This window comes from Amia ocellicauda, chromosome 18 (genome assembly GCF_036373705.1).
Source record: "Amia ocellicauda isolate fAmiCal2 chromosome 18, fAmiCal2.hap1, whole genome shotgun sequence".
NCBI classification, from domain to species: domain Eukaryota; kingdom Metazoa; phylum Chordata; class Actinopteri; order Amiiformes; family Amiidae; genus Amia; species Amia ocellicauda.
The window spans coordinates 19566278-19586700 of NC_089867.1; the positions used below are offsets into that span (position 1 = coordinate 19566278).

At 36.4% G+C, this 20423-nt stretch overlaps 1 protein-coding gene across 1 annotated transcript in view; it reads left to right on the top strand.

Annotated features, from left to right (window-relative positions):
* Positions 1–20423, top strand: part of ajap1 (adherens junctions associated protein 1) — a 45778-nt gene that overhangs the window by 14923 nt on the left and 10432 nt on the right. Inside the window, exon 2 of the mRNA XM_066691180.1 lies at positions 12478–13238. Within this exon, the coding sequence (XP_066547277.1) occupies positions 12478–13238 (761 nt within the window). The remainder of the gene's footprint in view (positions 1–12477; positions 13239–20423) is intronic.

Below are 20423 nucleotides of genomic sequence, written 5' to 3' on the forward strand. Positions count from 1 at the left end.
TATGGTAGTGTCCCCCCCACTGTAAGTGCACATTTAAAACGGGAAGCTACACAGCCTCATCAGCCCTGCCACGGAGAGCATTGCATTGCACAGCTATTATGCAGTCCAGTCCAGCAAGCACTTTAAATTCAGATTTTATATCTGGTCTCGGAGTAGATCTCTGTGTGGGGAGAGGCTGTCTTGGGTATATTATGACTCTTTGAGTATGAATGGCTTTGTCATGCTGAGTAGCTTTCTCTGTCTGGCAACCCATGAAATGCAACATAGAACAAGTGCAGCCCCTTAGCTCAGTCATAGCAGGTCATTACAGTGCTGGGGGGAACTTGGATGACTGACATGTCTCCAGGTCTTGTAGTATAGGTGTTGGGATGTGGGGGTGTAGGGTTTGGTGAGAGGCACAGTGATATTTTCCAAATTATGCAAAAAGGCTAAGAGGTTCAAGACTAACAGACTGCTCAAAGGAAAGAGGGTGGGTGGGATATGATAAATGTAGCCAACTCTGAACTTGGTCAAGAACCCTTCAGGTGGATGGCACCATGGTTTATAAATGTGTCCAGCATCTTCTGAAGCTCAAAGTCAGATGTTTATTCTGTAGTTATACTGGTTACATATAGCCTTCCAAGAAAAACTTTTTTTTGTGGTAGACTTTATAAAATGCATAATGTCTAGAAAGAGGTCTGTGCCTGGAGGTATTTCATTGTTATTTCACTGGTGCGATGTTAAAACACACCCACACACTTCACATCGCTTCGTTCGTGAGCACATTCGTTCGGGGTCAGAGCACAATCATGAAGCAGCTTCCCTGATCCTCTAAATGGAAGTTGGTATCATTGGTGAAACTTTATGGAGAAATACTTGGTAAAGAAGTTCAGACTGTCCGTGTTACGAGAAGAAAATACAATAGGATGGGAAATAGTTGGGTCTGAAGGCAGGGTTATTCAGGGGATTGCTGATCAAGTTCTTCTGGTTGGCAGGACAGGACAGGCTGTGATGCATTGATCTTAGGACTGATGGGAAGGCTGATTAAACTTGTAAAACTCTGCAGAGTGGAGACGGTGATCAAAGACACAAGTTTTTCTTTTCCCATGCCGAACGCCAAACATTCCTTTGGCAAGCCTTCTATGCTTTGTATCGTAGTCTTAAACAATATATAATTAGACTGAATCACTATGTGGGAATTAAAAATAGGCAACAGAAATAACAAAAGCCTTGTCACGTACTGCACAATACTATGTATGGATGTTTGCAGAGCTTTAAGGGAGTTTACAATGCCGCATGCTTTGCAATTTCATAAAGTGAGTTTCACCAGATCTATTGTAAGTAATGCTTATATGTATTCTGAGAATGGGGTCCCATGATGGAAATTTGTAGTCAATGTACGACATGCATATTCATGGCATTTCCCTTTATGTGTCCCTGTATCAAAGAATCTCTGATAGGGAAAGAAGAGTGCGTGATTATGTAAAAGGAATCTGTTTTAAAATGCCACACTTTGTACCATCACAGATGAGACATAATTCTGCCTTTGTAGTGCTGATGACAGTTATTAGGCAATTCAATAGATAGATAGTCATCAGGTTTTAGTCCTTCATTATGCACATTTAATTACAAACTGTCATAATTAAACTCTACTGCGCTGCTTAATGAATAATAGTTGCGTTTATTTTAGTTTTTTTTTTTAGTTTCTCGGTTATAACAATATTGTGATGCCTGCGAAGCCAACACTTTCATCGTCTTGAAAATATGTTCCCCTGTCAATTAGGTGAATTTTTAAGCAGATACTGTTATTTTTATCCATCACGTTTATCTTAGGTATTAATTTAAGAAGCTCTCTTTGGCTTAAAATAGCTGTGCTTTTATTCGTGTCAAAAATGCAATGCAGAAATTAGGCGTGCTCTTCATTATTTGCAGCACTGTGTAGTGAAAATGTGAGCTCTGGGCCTATTGTAGTGGTGTCTAAGCAACTGAAAGAATGCTGAATACTGATAAGATAACTAACTATAGCAATCCGTGCAGCAGAGAAGACGAACTCTCCTGACTGAACGCTGTTAAAGACTGAAGCAAACAGGCCCAACGAAAATCTGGTTCACAGCCGTGGATGCCTTTGGGCATTTTGCTTGCGGCAACAGTAGGAAGGGGCGATGTCATATGAAACTTGGTCTTAAATGGTCTGCTTCGTGCTGTGAATAGGCATTTGTAGATTAAAACAAATGTGAAATCACTCATAGATGACAGGCTCCTTTTGTTCAATCTGCTATAGGGACATCTGAAATAGAGAGAGAGGTAAACAATTCACGTTTGAACAGTAGATGTTAAAATCCAGCTGCAGTTAATGAAAAATTGAGTTTCATTACAGTAGATGTAACACAGGTAATTGACCCCTGACATTAAGTATGAAGGACAAAGAAAGAATAAACATTTTGTCATTAATTTTTCATCCTGTAATTGATCATATTTAAGATACTTTTTTATATTGTACTGTAGCAGTATATTGTTTGTCCTTGAAGGCATGTGGCACACTGTTAGGCTTATATCCCTTACCTAATGGCAAGGACATTGTATGCAATTGTGCAAATTGCTAGTCATGTATTAGGCCCAGACTCAGACCCCAGATGTTTTTTTGTTTTTGTTTTTTGTTTTCCCTTAAATGTACCCCCAAAACATTGCATAATTGTTTCCTTTTTACTAGACGTCAATCAATTAATCTTATTTAAATAATAAACAATATAAGGCCATTGAAAAGCATTAACTTCTCAGCTGCTCCTAAGAATGTACTTGAAATAGTTAGTAGTAGGCTTTTTGAGTTATCTCGCCTAAGAAGAAGAGATACCAGCTCAGCCCCTGAAAGAATTTATATTTCTCAAATGAATTATCATTGATTTTACTTTTAGATACGCTTAACATTACAAGCTTTGGTAATGCAAGGTGTATTATTACACTTAAATGCAGCCTTTTCTAGATCTGAGTTGAAATCAGTGATACTGTGTGGGAGACATTATGTCTGGAAAGCCATTTGAAAAATTGCAATCGTCCTGTTCCCTTTTTGGAGTGCATAATTATTATAATCTTGATTCTGATCTATATTGCTAATGATGACCATTACAAAGACTCGAATCTTCAGTTGCAGCTGAGCACACTTGACGTTTCCTCCATTTCTTTTATGGATTAGAACATGATTTTGAAGTTATGTTTTGTGCCAAGAATTGACTTTTTTTATTTTCTAGTCACTGCTGTTTCCTTCCAGGCACAATGTCTTTTGGAATTTGCTGTCACTTGTGTTTGCAATACAATGTTTAGCCTTAGTCATTATTTTATATTCATGAATGATTTAAAAAAAAAAAAACAGTTCATTAGCATAGATCTAGAGACAATGATAAATTAAATGTTTTCAGAGGAACCTTTTAACTATTTCTCCATAGGATTGTGCTATTTCCCATTTCTGTCACTTTCTCTTTGCAGAAAGATGTGTGTGCAGATTTTATGTTTAAATATTTTTGAAGCTATAATTAAACATTACTCATTAATTACACACAAGTTGGACTTTTTAATCCATTTTATCTGTTTGAATTTGTTACACCTGGCTACTTAATTATGCAATTGTCCATTACCCAGCATATGTTGATTAGGAGTAGCCTTATACTCATGTTTTTATCATTAATATTAGACAAGGTGATATTTATATTTTTCCTGGTACTTTCCTCTAATGCCACCTGTGAAAAGTTAAGAATTGTTTGTGATTATCCAGGATTATACATTTTAGTCACAGCAGAACGAAATGGAAAGAGAACAATAAGTTCACAGTCCCTCTGGGGAAAAGATTATTATTCCATTATTTATTTTACTCATAGTAATAATCAAAATCAGAATGCACTGAAAAGCAAACCCATCATGATTAGAGCTATTCATGGTAGGAGAGGAAATTGAAATGGAATTTGTTCTTCTCAACCCTTTTGTTATTAACCAAATGGTCATTTGATGACCAGATGTATCTTAGGGGTTTTATACCCTTGTTTAAAAAAAATGATGAATGATAAACAACTGGTTTCAGAGACCACAAGTAGCAGTATTTTGTGTACTAACCTACCTAAAATAACATTGGATAATCCAAGCCAGTGAAACCCGTCCCTAGAGTACATATTAAAAACTCAGAGATTCAACCTCCCTACTCATTATTAATTATTAGGGTTAGAATTATAGCTCTAAACTAAATAGAAATCTGATCTCTCTGACACGAGCAATACATACTTTCTTCTTTAAATCTTGTTGTTTTTTTAGCTTATGTGGGAAGTGATAAAATGACTCCCACCCACCCAGTGAATACAAATGAGAAATGCACTTTTAAAGTAGGGATTTTTTAACTGATTCTGGCGCTGTTTGAGGCAAGAACAACATTAACAAAAATAAAATAAAAATCCTCTCGTCAATAGTGAGAGTACAGAAAATGGGGAAAGGTATTGCTTTATCCCAAATTAAAATCTACAAATTTTAAACTGTTAATGCTAATGTTAATGTTAATATTCAAAACAGAAAAGGAATTTTACTTTTGGTGCTTCAGGTTTCCAGCTAATTCTCAGCATGAGGCAGTGGCAGTATTGAAACTGAATCATATCTCTCCCTCTAACCTCCCCCCATTCCTATAAAAAAAATCCTTAATCATGTTTGAAATATATACTTTCCAAAATGGAAAATATATCTGAATTTTCTTGGTTGTACCATATTTACATTTTTTAAATGTCCAGAGATTTTCTTTTCTTTTCTTTTTGTTACCTTGGCCGATTAATCACAATGCTTTAAGGTAACGTTTTGCAATATGAGTCATTTAACACAACAGGGTGATCAGGAATTCCAGCTGCTAGATCATTTTCTACAGGTAGAGAATCAAACGGTGGTACCCGCTCCGCCAAGTACCTTATTACCATTCCTGAGGCTGTAACCTATTTAAAATCAGAGATTATTGGAATAAAAGTAACACAGCTCTGACATCAGGAATTGATTACATCTGGGTTGAAGGCTGAGACAGCAAGGAGCACAACAGTTTTTTTTTCTTATTTATATTACAAAGGAGATTGTAATGAAATAATCTCTCAGCATGAGATTATTAGGCAATCACAGACATTCAATTATTTTTAATTCCCTCTAAAACATAATATTGACAGAAAAAAGTACAGAAAAATCCCCTTTGACAATATAGTAGATAGGCTACACTGTTATAATTTGAAAATAAATAATTAAGTTGTTTACAAATCAGACTGTTTTTTTTATTTTTTTATAATGAAACAAGTGTTCTAGTTTTGCAAAATTATTTTCTCTTGTGTGGAACTGGAGAGTGCTTTTTTTTGTACCGCCATGAGAGGTTTAACTGAAGCATCTATTCTCACACTTCTGTCACTTGAAATGAAAGTCTACTGATACTGTAATTTTGAGCTGTTGGTAGTTTTTTGTTGTTGATGTTTTGTTTTCCCTTGAAAGCTCTAAAATCCTTTTGATTGTCACATTACTTAGATGTAGTTACACATAAAAACTGGATCAAAAAGCAGAAAAAAGAACTGAGAAGCTGAATCTTTTTTTAAATCATACATTCAACCCCTTTTCATTTGAGATCTGTTAGTGGGTGATATATTTTTTTCAGGCAGAGACAATTTGCAAATAATGTAGCTAACTATATATATATGGTGGGGGTTATGGTGCCAGATTAAATGAAAACAAAAAAACCCTGAAACATAAACTTAGCTCTTGGTTACCACTCACATATATTTGTGAGTTGTACAGAGCATTAAATCACTGTCAAATATACGCCACAAAGGTCACAGGCCGAGATTGTGGATTGTGGATTGTGGATTGTTACTCACAAATATGCGATTTGTACTCATAATGTTCTTATTTTTATTGTATTTGTGATTTGTGCCAGCATTTCCAAGTACAAATTATTTTTAAACATATTAATATTATTGACTGTGATCTCCCTCCATATTGGTGGTTTAACTAAACTGTAAAACGAGTCCCTATCTACACATACATTTAATCAAAACCAGACAAGCTATCAATTCAAATCACAATCTAAAGGATTTATCATTTAAATATAAAAATTATCTTCAAATATTTCAAGATATCTTTAAATGATTTCCTGTATGTAGCCCAAGATTATCACACCTGTTCATTCATTTCTATGAGGAAACAGTAAGTGATTATCTCAGCCAACATATAGGAAGTAATTTGAAGATATCTCAAAATGATTTGCAGATATCTCTAAATAAACAGGAAGTCAAATGCTTTAAAGATATCTGCAAAAAATTTAGAGATACCTTGAAATTATGTTGAGTTATCTAAAAATATTTAAAGATATCTTGAAATACATTTTGAGATATCTCTAAATGATAATTTGGCTTGCCATGATATGGTAGTCAAAGGGCCGGATTAAATCAAAATTTTGATCCACCCACTAATTGAAAACTACAGAACTGTACTCAGTTGTGGCTTCATTTTTAGTAAGAGGCTACTTTCTTCTAATAACCGCTATGATGTCCAGGTTTGTAGTTTGCTATTAGTGGGTGGGTCAAATTTTGATTTAATCCGGCCCAAAGTTCAAAGCCAATAGTTATTTAATGGTGTTCTGTTTGTTGTTGCACACTTTTTATTTTCTACTCCACACCTTCCAGCTTCCTACTCCTACACCCCACACAAAGGCGTGCCTGCTTCCTGGGAGTCCTGCTGGTCAGGTGATTCACCCTTCAAGGAATTCTGGGAGATGCTGGCCTGCTGGCTAAGTTGTGCTCCTCCTATGTTACAATATCTATATATCTACATGTCAAAACATTTGCAATATATATTCCAAAACATTACCTTGAAATCCCAATCATCAGATGTATATAATAATTGTCATGCTAATTCATGCTGTACTATAAAACCAGTCATGGTGAAGTATCTCCGCCATTTGCATGCAAAGACAAATTAAGTGGAATATTTAAAAATATATAATTTGGCGTAATTTCCAACCAGCCCCTTCATCGTTATGTGTTTGGATCTAGTGTCATCCCTTGTGTACAATATTGGTTGACCTCTTGGGATGAGGTTTATATTAGTAACAGTAAGACCGAAAAACATTCTTTCATCAGACAAGGGGAAATATCCACTATGTGTTATATTGAAGTATATGGCACCCCTCAGATCTCTCCCAATTTCTCTCTCTCTCTCTGTGGGTGGTGTGTAGGTGTGTAAGTGTGTAATTGTATTTTTGACAGGAAAATATATCACTTTTTGGTAAATGTATAACCCTTGCATTGACCTCTGCTTTGGCATTCTTAAGCTGACACATACAAGGGGACCCCAGGGAATGATAATGCCGTAAAGCACATCACATTCCTGCCTCTTGGTGTTTGGCCTCACATTCATAACTTTATATGCAGGTTGCTTACTGTATTATTCGTACCAATTTTGCAGGTTCTTAAAATGTAATAAAATGCTATATTGCCTAAACACTTCCAGCACTACTGGTACTGGGACTATGCAATTTTGCTTTAACACTGTTAGTTTGTCTTGGGTGTTTTTATTACCTTTAAAGCACTTTGACTTTACAACATAGAATATCAATAGCTTCCTGACATCTGAAAACGGTGGGATCTTTGCAAGCAGCTAGCAGATTTTAAATCATAGAGTAGATAGGTATAGCAAATTATTGAAAATGACTCATCCAATTCAGTATTGATGATATTCGATATACAGTGAGGGGAAAAAAGTATTTGATCCCCTGCTGATTTTGTACGTTTGCCCACTGACAAAGAAATGATCAGTCTATAATTTTAATGGTAGGTGTATTTTAACAGTGAGAGACAGAATAACAACAAAAAAATCCAGAAAAACACATTTCAAAAAAGTTATACATTGATTTGCATGTTAATGAGGGAAATAAGTATTTGATCCCCTATCAATCAGCAAGATTTCTGGCTCCCAGGTGTCTTTTATACAGGTAACGAGCTGAGATTAGGAGCACTCTCTTAAAGGGAGTGCTCCTAATCTCAGCTCGTTACCTGTATAAAAGACACCTGTCCACAGAAGCAATCAATCAATCAGATTCCAAACTCTCCACCATGGCCAAGACCAAAGAGCTGTCCAAGGATGTCAGGGACAAAGATTGTAGACCTACACAAGGCTGGATTGGGCTACAAGACCATCGTCAAGCAGCTTGGTGAGAAGGTGACAACAGTTGGTGCGATTATTCGCAAATGGAAGAAACACAAAATAACTGTCAGTCTCCCTCGGTCTGGGGCTCCATGCAAGATCTCACCTCGTGGAGTTTCAATGATCATGAGAACGGTGAGGAATCAGCCCAGAGAACCTCCTTCCCTCAGCCAGGGCATTGAAAATGGGTCGTGGATGGGTATTCCAGCATGACATTGACCCAAAACACACAGCCAAGGCAACAAAGGAGTGGCTCAAGTAGAAGCACATTAAGGTCCTGGAGTGGCCTAGCCAGTCTCCAGACCTTAATCCCATAGAAAATCTGTGCAGGGAGCTGAAGGTTCAAGTTGCCAAACGTCAGCCTCAAAACCTTAATGACTTGGAGAGGATCTGCAAAGAGGAGTGGGACAAAATCCCTCCTGAGATGTGTGCAAACCTGGTGGCCAACTACAAGAAACATCTGACTTCTGTGATTGCCAACAAGGGTTTTGCCACCAAGTACTAAGTCGAAGGGGTCAAATACTTATTTCCCTCATTAACATGCAGATCAATTTATAACTTTTTTGAAATGCATTTTTCTGGATTTTTTTGTTGTTATTCTGTCTCTCACTGTTAAAATACACCTACCATTAAAATTATAGACTGATCATTTCTTTGTCAGTGGGCAAACATACAAAATCAGCAGGGGATCAAATACTTTTTTCCCCTCACTGTATATGTGGATATGAATCTCACTATCTCTAGATCTCTTGTGGCCTTCAGGTTACCAATAGTGAAGAGGAAAACTAATGGATCTTCAATAGTTAGGAAGAGTAGTTTCATACCAGCAGTAGATTACAGAAAACCGATTTGGATAGGTATGTGAATAATGCATACTGTTTACAGCAAACATGCCTGTAGTCATTGCCTCGATTGAAGTTCCTGCAAATGCAATATCTTTTTTTTTTAAGTAATCATGTTTCTTTTGATGTTATTTGATATACATGCTTTTTGCAGCAAACTGAAAGTGGTTGCAGACTCCTTTCTTTCATTTCTATAAGGGATAGGACTTGGCCATGGACTAGATGCCCTGTATTTGAATTCCTCTGCAATAATGTCTCAGTTGACACTGCCGTGCCATTCAGTGAATGACTTTGTAGGATAATAATAATAATAATAATAATAATAATAATAATAATAATAATAATAATAATTGTTATTATTATTAATAGTACTATCATTCTCTCTTTGTAAATCTAGCAATGAAGTGAGCCAGGGTCATGTTGGACATTATAATACTGCATGATGGCATATAAATCCATTATTTTGACCCTATTCTGACAATGAAAGGAACGCAGGTCTGTATCTGCACTTCAGTGCTTATTTCAAAGCAATGATAATAACTTATTTGAAACAAACGGTGCTTAAATATCAATTCCCCACTAGCAGTGAAACATTTTGGTTTATACACAGCAGTAATTGGAAGTAGGTTATGTGATGTAATAATTGCATAACATGCGAAACGTATGTCACAGTTTGTTAAACATTCACCATCTTTGCTGCTCAGATACATGAATTAGTGAGATTTCATTACTTATTCAATAGGTTTTATTTTGTAAGCATATACACTCACCTAAAGGATTATTAGGAACACCATACTAATACTGTGTTTGACCCCCTTTCGCCTTCAGAACTGCCTTAATTCTACGTGGCATTGATTCAACAAGGTGCTGAAAGCATTCTTTAGAAATGTTGGCCCATATTGATAGGATAGCATCTTGTAGTTGATGGAGATTTGTGGGATGCACATCCAGGGCACGAAGCTCCCGTTCCACCACATCCCAAAGATGCTCTATTGGGTTGAGATCTGGTGACTGTGGGGGCCAGTTTAGTACAGTGAACTCATTGTCATGTTCAAGAAACCAATTTGAAATGATTCAACCTTTGTGACATGGTGCATTATCCTGCTGGAAGTAGCCATCAGAGGATGGGTACATGGTGGTCATAAAGGGATGGACATGGTCAGAAACAATGCTCAGGTAGGCCGTGGCATTTAAACGATGCCCAACTGGCACTAAGGGGCCTACAGTGTGCCAAGAAAACATCCCCCACACCATTACACCACCACCACCAGCCTGCACAGTGGTAACAAGGCATGATGGATCCATGTTCTCATTCTGTTTACGCCAAATTCTGACTCTACCATCTGAATGTCTCAACAGAAATCGAGACTCATCAGACCAGGCAACATTTTTCCAGTCTTCAACTGTCCAATTTTGGTGAGCTTGTGCAAATTGTAGCCTCTTTTTCCTATTTGTAGTGGAGATGAGTGGTACCCGGTGGGGTCTTCTGCTGTTGTAGCCCATCCACCTCAAGGTTGTACGTGTTGTGGCTTCACAAATGCTTTGCTGCATACCTCGGTTGTAACGAGTGGTTATTTCAGTCAAAGTTGCTCTTCTATCAGCTTGAATCAGTCGGCCCATTCTCCTCTGACCTCTAGCATCAACAAGGCATTTTCGCCCACAGGACTGCCGCATACTGGATGTTTTTCCCTTTTCACACCATTCTTTGTAAACCCTAGAAATGGTTGTGCGTGAAAATCCCAGTAACTGAGCAGATTGTGAAATACTCAGACCGGCCCGTCTGGCACCAACAACCATGCCACGCTCAAAATTGCTTAAATCACCTTTCTTTCCCATTCAGACATTCAGTTTGGAGTTCAGGAGATTGTCTTGACCAGGACCACACCCCTAAATGCATTGAAGCAACTGCCATGTGATTGGTTGTTTAGATAATTGCATTAATGAGAAATTGAACAGGTGTTCCTAATAATCCTTTAGGTGAGTGTACATCTCATTGACACAAAAGCCCTCTTTAGAAAAGAGACTCTAAGCTAAGGTAGAGTACAAGTTGCTAAGTATATAATGAGATGCAAAATGTGAGCATCCAACAAATAAAACCATAAGGGTGACCCCGATTTATAATTTAATACTGTGTGTTCTTATTCGTGCAAGTTTTACTTCAATTGCTGCTGCTATATTGATTAAATAAGAATATTTTTGACCTTGTATTTTCTCATTGCTATCTGTGCAAGTTCACCCTTCACTGACAGTAGAAAGCAGTTTCTTTTACATAATCCAGCTGGCAGTTCATTGTACCTGGAAAGCTAGATCTTGTGTCTTCATTGCAAAGTCTAGAGGGATATCGCAGGCTACATTATGGCAAGCTGAAATACATCAGAGTTTTAATCTAGGTCATCAGCTTGGCATCTGAGCTCTAACTGAACTTGCAATGGAATATATTATCAGGATCAAGGGCACAACCTTGGTTTGTTTGTTAACTGAAAACGATAGATGTCAAATCTGTAATGATTTTCAATAGAGCCTTCACATATGCACAATATATATTTTGTTATAATTAATGCAGAACACTTACAAGGGGGTACAAACCTATCATGTATTTATATTAATTAGAAAAAAAGAACACACTGGTCAGATATTATTTAATCAATAAAACAGATCATAAGATTATTGATCATGAGCAAAGTTAGCAAATGGCTAACCTTGAATTTACTCCTTGTGTATTCCAACACAATGGTATGCAAATTAGTGTAATATCTTATGTGTGTATCCATTGGTACTGTTTTAGGTTATATAATACTTATAGCATATATATTCTTACAGATTATTTTATAGTCAGGAAATTGTACAATATCCAGTTATTTCTGTTTTAATAGCAGTAACTCAGTGATTGTTATTCCTTTTTTGCTTTCTGTAATCATACAAATTAAACTTCAAAACCAGACTTGGGAATGTAAGATAAATGATATCTGCTGACACATAAATTTTGCACTTCTATTATATAGATAAGCATTGATGTAGATATGCAACAGAAATTATACATCAGTTGTGTAGATGTATGAGAACATTAACATGAGCTCTCAACCTTAGTCCTCAGGCTGTTCAGCTGGAGAAGTCATTGTGCCAGTGCATGCTAATGGATTTCTTTCTCACCCTCATTTTGAAACTAATGTCAACAAAAAACTGAAGGGTGAAGAAAATACTGAGCATTTTAATGCATTTTAGGTTACTTTTCGGAAATTATTTTCAAAACAACTTTAACTTATTCAATTTCTGAACTTTTCTGAAACATTTTGTTTAATCTATATTATTAATTAAACTCAGTTAATTTATTGAAAGTATGCAATCCTAACTGTTTTATAGCCCTTGCAGCTTTCAACATAAAACAAAACCAGGTTTTTAAGTCTGCAACTGTTTGAAGAAGACATTTAACATTAAAATGTGTATTTCTTTCCCTTTGCAGTTCAATGTCTGCTTTAAGACCAGGGGGGGCAACTGGACGCCATGCTTGGATTCTTTTAGCTATGATCCACCTTACCATGGATTTCTCTTCCTGTAGCCCTGTAACTCCAGGCCCAGGATTCAAACTAATATCAAGGCCTTTGCTTCGACACAGACTAGGCCACAGCCCTTTGTGGGACACCCAAAATAGACCGCACTGGAGATTCCCAAACCCCTGGTGGCAGAGAGCTGCTCGGCCTGTGCTGCTGAATCAGGGAAAAGCAGCAAAAGGCTCGGCGCTCAGAAGTCATAAGCACAGAGGATCGATACATAAAGGCCTTCTTTGTAAAGAATGCCAGTCTTCATTTTCTTCCACTGAAATGTTGGACTCTTTGGTTTCTCGTGGGGGCACAAACTCAGACAAAGTGACCTTTTTGAAAAGGCCAAGGAGGCAAGTGAAGTGGGGTGATTACGAGTATAACCCAGAAGGGAGAACCACGACGGTGTCTGGATATATAGAATGGGGACCAACGGGGGGAGACGACACTAGCACAGTAGAGGACGATGGCAAGTCAGTCCCAAACTCCACGGTGTCTCGGAAACCCCAGTCCACCACCGCTGCTACGATCATCACAACCACCATGACCACAAAGAGCCCCAGAAACCCCCCAAAAAACTATTCTACGGTGTCCACGATGTACCCACAGAGACTCAGCACAACACAGAACAGCATCTCCTCGGGTCAAACGGTCAAGCCACCTAAGCCATTTGGAGAGACGGCAGGTAATCCCAAATTGTCTCTTATTTTACGTGCGTGTGAGCTAGAGGAAGAATATTTTGAATATTTTCAGTCATTGCACTCCTGCTTGTTCACTGTTTACAAATGAATTGCTTCTGTTTATTTTTAATATCAAGTGAAATTTGTCATGGCCTTTTTCATTCTTTTTGTTATAATCATTGATACCGTGTACTTTTTGAAATAGGAAGACCACCAAATGTGTTTAACTTAGGTCACCTAACCCTATAAGTCTGATCCATACATACTGTATCTAAAATGGAAAATGAGACTATCTATAATGATGCAGACTGTTTGTGTTCCTTTAAAAAAACAAATTGGTGAGATTCTTGGAGCATAGAAACCAAATGAGCCAAAAGGGCTTCTCTGATGTGTAACCTTTATTATCTATATATGGAAAAAAAATTAATCATACCTCAGTATATAACTTTTTGGGAAATAGATTTGGGTCCAGCATTGATATGGATGTTCATTTCATTATATTCCATAAGAAAAGTTCCAATTTGCTTTATTAATGGCTTTACCCCTCCAAAAAAATTAGCAGATCCCATTTCACTTCATATGTCTGCAACACTTTTTCAGGCCAGCAGAAAACAAGCTCATGCATATGGTAATCCCCCTGGAATCCATTTATGAATATGGTAATGTGCACTGAAGTGCTTTATTAATTAGTAATCATTGCATCCTCAGGATAGCATGACATTAGATAAAGAAGAAATCTGACATCAAAGGAACTCAAAGTGCCAATCTCTCTTTTTGAACAGATTCAAACAAGATTGAAATCCTTGCACACGTTATAAGAGTTTCCACATTATGCATCTATTACAATTATTTTTTTAATCTGTTTTCAATAAAATAATGTACTTTTTTACTTATGATGAATTACTTCACCCCCCCAAAAAACAAACAAACAAAACAACTAACTAAAACTAAAACTAAATGGACACGTTTTAGATTTTTCTGGAAATGTACTAGCTGGAGCTATTTTATTTTTATAGGTAATATACGGAAGACCCTTTCTTTAATCAACGGGGTGAAAACTCATCTCATATTGGTACAGAAGAGGTCATAAACTGAATTCAATTTCAGTGGTCTCTGAACCATCACAATGCCAATAGACTTTGACAAAATATGTAAACTTTCACCTGAGTGTCAATCACATTATTTAATTCTCAAGCCAAACAAAGTGCATCAGACCACTATGCTACAACAGCATTTTATGTTGCAGTGTTTTCCCAAAAGTGTTCCTTGAAATTGTTTAAGTGTTCCAATTACATTTACCCTGATCAGCACTGAAATACTGAAATATGCCCTAAATATCATCTTAATTAAGCAAATAGTAAAAAAAAAAAAAAAAAAAAATGTGCTGCTTCTTCTATGTTTTTTCTCTCAAATCCTTGTCATGACATTCACTCGCTTCAACTATTTTCTGATTGAAGTTACTGTCCCTTTTGAGGACTTACAAGATTCCCTGCTATCTCCTTTGTCTCGCTCTTCATTATTTTACTTGCTAAAATGCATGTTTTATCAGCAGTGAACTTTTAATGCTTTGGTTTCCAAGACTTTAAGTGTTTTTTTTTACTCCTCAATGTTCAGAAAGGTTGTCTTGACTAACTTTGTGGTGTGAGAATGAATAATTGTACTATAATAATAAATATTGCACTGACAAATAGTCAACATTTCTATAATTTGGCCTGGGTGAGTTGAGCATTTTCAAGTGAGTTTATTTTAGATTTAAGCAATACAAATAATATTTAAGATAATTAGTTTTCTCATATATTGTTTCCACATAGTATTCTGGTTGTTTTCACTATTATTCAGAAAAACTGTGTGAATGTGTAACTTGAACTTTGCATCCTACTGAAATCGATGGACTGCATGACTGGAATATATTGCACAAATTATGACTGACACACAAGCATTGAATAAGTAGTTTAAGTCTCCAGTGTACCATATCCACAAGGTTATATATATATATATATATATATATATATATATATATATATATATATATATATATATATATATATATATATATATATATATATATATATATATATACATTAAATGTGGAAACCTCTATTTTAAACATTGGCCTTGAGGGAAGGAATAATGGGCAGAAAGAATGTTTGAACAAATGACTTCAGTGACAGTGTACCGATTCTGACTTTGCCAGTGCCATCTTAAGTATATAGAATATAAGAATATATACCTGGATGAAATTCAAAACACCAAGGTACAAAACACCCTGTCTAATGCTTGGCTTTCAAACCTATTCTAAGTCTTCAGTATATAGACCTGATATCCCTTTATGAAATCACAATAAATATATACAGTATATAGCTTGTATTAATGTGTTCAGTGTTCTTGCATTATGAGTCCTCTTCGACTCGAGCAGCGATTGACTGATTCTGTCAACCTGAATTATTGTCAGCCCGGTTTTCATCATTTCTGTTTGATTAAATGTGCGCAATGTCTCTCTAGAGTACTTCACACTCATAGGCATGCATAAAGACCCTCCCACACGCATGCTATCTGCACAGCTACAGATAATTCAGTAAGCGTGCATAAAACATCAGGAAGTGGATTTGCTTATTTAATATTTATACAAGCTCTGATTTAAATGTCATACTTGCAATTTGGTGTAAATGAATGAAACCACTTTTTAAGTTTTGCACAACCTACATGAACACACATCTTACACAAATACTTTGCTATTATTCTCTGTAAACATATGGAGACCTATTGAGTGATGTTGTATGTTGAACAACACAAAGGGTGGATAACCATAGCATAAAAAATGGAAATGCATAATTCTAAAAGACTTTGGTTACTTTTGTGTGGTTCATTTTTCTGTAAACAAATGACCTACAGCAGAGATACTGTAACTTGATTGCAGAATTACATGGGAATTAGGCCAAGAAAACAGAAACTTTAACTCACCCATGAATCATGAATTAAAAACGTGTACCCAGATGCATTTTAATATTTGATCATTGCTTTCTAATACTAATAATTAAAAATGCAACAGGGTGCATTTTTTTATTTGATATTCATGGGAAGGTTCAAATTTTGATTTGAGCCCAGCCTAAACTGGAACATTTTAGATCTGCACCTTCAAGTAGACTGTATTTACAACACTCCAAAGTGTCCAGTCTATAGATGAATATGAAGTCAGCCCAGGCAGGAAGTAATGCAGTGGTCAATTGGAAGAAGCAACACCCACCAATGATACTCAAGACAAAACATGTTGGTGCATATCTGCCATCTGTGACGGCCAAAGCACCAGACATCACGAGTATATCACTGATTTAATGTCTCTGCTCTTCAATCCTGTTTAAGAGATACATTTTCAAATAAACAGTCAAACTGAGTAATGTAGCTTAAAGTCCATTTATATTGAAGAAGCCACTGGGAGTGGTAATAACATATTTAGAAAATGTATCCTATTCAAACATCCAAGCTGCTGCTGGATGGATCCTAATGAACATGTTATTATTGTGAAAGCTGCACAGATGGGGTTGTCACTTTCACAATGAACACTCTTTGCTAAGAACTACAGTAGGACTTATTGTTTTTAATTAGGGGCTTGTTAGCAGATTGCTGAGTGAAGGATAAAACAGAATGATCAATCACGGACATAAAGATTCAGCACACTGTTCAGTTAGAGCTGATGTTAAAATAGATTTAATCATCTAAATCAGCTATGATTTATGTATGTATGTATGTATGTATGTATGTATGTACTTATCTGGTGGGGGGGGTGGACCTGCTAAGTTAGAAAATATTATCACAACAAGCTGGATAAATAATTCAGTGTAGAATGGCAAGTACAGGTTTTATAGATGAAATAGCCCATGGCAAGATGTGGAAATGCATAGCTATATACCAAAACAGAATACAAATTTCTATGAAAATAATAATTTTAAACAAGCCAAAAAAACTCAACAACTTTGTAACTGAACATACATAATGGCTGTGCTGAACATTATATAAAAACAATTACTTTTTCTTCAAAAGTGTTTACAAGGGCTGTTCAAAACAGGGCACATTTTTAACTGAATCCCTGGTTACCATAGTAATGGACAGACTAAAAACTAACTGTCTTTCATTGTGCATTGTCCATTAATAAATCAAAGCGTAATCACCTTGACTTTTTCCAGTGACTTAGACGTGTATTGATGAAATATGCAGTATGTAATAAAAATCTTTTCAACAGCACAAGCTTCTGTAAAACATCTGAATTAAGCGATGTAACTAATGTCTAGGTTTAACTGCCACGAGGTTGAAACTATGAAAGGTGTGAGGTCATCCAATCTTCAGTGTCTTTGAGTAGACTTGATTTTTTTTTTTTTTTTGCCGTTGTTCTCAGTGATCCAAAACAATATCTTATGCTCCAGTTTCACATAATTGCAGCTATTTAAATATGCATCATGGCAGCCAACCTTCACAAAGTGTGAAAAAGTATTGGCACATAAGTTGACTACACTCTCTGCTAAGTAATATAATCATCGTGACTAGAATATATGAGCTTTGGCTGCACCTCCTGTTATCTCTTACTTATTTTGGAAGTTTGTGATCCAAGGTGATTGAATTATAAAGCCTTACCCGTGACATCAGGTGGTGACAAAGCAGTTAAACTAATTGGCTCTGATCTTTCAAGGCTCATTTCTCACAGTAAGTGTTTCTGAGGACCTCAGCTCAGCGGAAATCAGTGGAGATTGACATTTTGACACTGGCATTAATTGGCAATTCCAAAACATCAGCAGCCCAAAGAGAAGGCTTCCCCTGTAAAGAAATACGTGCGGGGGCCTGTGGCACAGTGAAAGGCGAGACTGACACTTTTTGGCCTTTAATGCATTATAAATGAGGGACCTATTCATAACATTTGCAGTTTGTTAGGGGGTGTCATGTGTGGCCAGGAAAAGGGGTTTAGTCAAAGTGACATAATAAGTGACATAGGTCTTCAATCAAATGGTGTGTTCCGTCACATTGCATTGTCTGCGTAGTGACAATCAGAAATTTCTATAAGGCAGCAGAGATTGAACAAACTATAAACACAGTATTTTCCTATCACCACCATTGTCTCCACGAGGTGACTGTCTTTTTCTCATTGCAAAATCAACCGTATTTATTTCAAATTCAGATTGTTGTTGAAAATATTGAAAAGAAAACAATCTTTTCTTACTCCATTTAGATTCAACAAAGAAACTGATGCATTCCTCCCCAATATAACCGCTTTTCTTTATTCCTTTTAAACTGATTACATTGGAGACACCACTGTTATTGAACTTTTCCGCAGAAGTGTGACGCATTTAATGTTTTTCAGTCTCGTCTATATTAATACAACAGGTACTCTCTACAGATGTATTTGTGTCTTTCAATAAATCAGAATACAGTTTATGAACTGTCTTGCTACTATCAAGGACAAAATAAGTTTAAATGTGGTCATCACAGGCTTTCGTGGTACTATTTTTCATAGTGAGATATGAACAAAGATTTTTACTGTGATAAGACATATTAAACTGTTTTAGGTTTTTGAATAAGATGACAATAAAAATCATGAAATGGTACTATTATTATTATTTTAACACTGCCAGGTATTAATAAAAGGAAAAAATAAATAAAAATTGTCCTCGGTTTCCCAGTTGAATCAATCCAAAGTCTGAGGAATCAGCCGAGGATGAAATGGCAGCTTGATTTATGTCCTCCTGCTCCTGGCTCCATTCACCCTCATTCCTCCTAATTGGGATTGATCAGTTCAGACAAAGAGCGCACACAGACCACGAGTCTAACAATGTTCCATGCATCACACGGCACAGCCTATGAAAGGTGATTGCAAAGGCTCATTTCTCAATACCCCAACTCCTGCAAATAGCACAGGTTGGAAATATAGTGGAACATATTTATTTTTCTGACAAGGCAGGTCGAGATTTTGCTTGAAGACTAATGAAATCACTGAAAAGTGACACAAAGTGATTATTAGATTGATTACATTTTACCTGCTTGTCGCAGAAATTTGACGTACAGTGTAATTTGAAATAATAATAATAATATAATTTATGGAGAAAAGTAGATTTGGTCAATCAGATTCTAGGGTTATGGTTTAATATTTCACGTGCGTACTTAATGCCCAGTATTTAATTTTTATTCATCTGAGTTTTAGTCTTACGGTACATTTAGGTCAGAGAGAATATTGGTAATGCACCCTTTTTAATCAGTTACATCTACATCAACCCCCTAAAGAAAAGTTATATGGAAATACAGGACAGTTGTGCACTGCCTCAATGTCAAGGGCAAGATCTGTCCTCAACAGAAATTCATCTGAGGTTAATCTATTATCCTGTACTTTCAACTTCAGCCTTGATGTCAAAAACATAAAGTGAAAAATGTAAATCACTGTCAGATAAGAGTTAATGTGTCTTCTGAGGATAAGGATCCTAATTGGAAGGGCAGGGAAAGGTTTCAGAATTAGGCTGGATTGTCATTAATCTCTGTGGCTGACAGTTTTGAATATCTACATTTGTAAAATTAGCAATGCATCCCAGTGAGTTTCCACACAGTGCAAGTCAAATGTAGTAGTCTGCAATTAAGTGCAGGAGCATGTCAATTAATGGTGTTAGACTGGAACGTCTGTTTAGATTAGCAGTACATTTGTGCTTGTTCCTTATGATGAATATAAAATGATTTTGGTTGGTTTAACATTGTCTAGGGTTGAAAGTCTATGATTTGTTTAATACTAACATTTGATACCTCAAAAAGAATGTGTCTGAGTTTTTACTATGTTTTGCCCCAGGAGGTCACTGTAATACAGACAAACGGTGACTTATAGTATCAAAACAAATAATTCAGGTATGTCTCGGGCCACACAACAGCAGGCTAACCCTTGTTGCTAGCATGTATTGCAATGTGTCTTCAAGATGTCTCTTTTCTTTCTTCCTTTCTTTTTCAATAACCAGAGATCAGCACCCTGGAGAGTTCCCAGGTTAAACAAAGTAATGAAAGGTTTTTGCAGCTGTCTGTCTGGGAACAGTTTATACCTCCAAAACAATTCATAAGGAGTGCAGGTGTGTTACACTGCAAACTGTCACTCTCTCAAAATGTATCTATTATGCCAGATCAGCAGTAGCATTAAGCAAACAAAGGCAGAAGGCAAAAATAGCAACCACAAG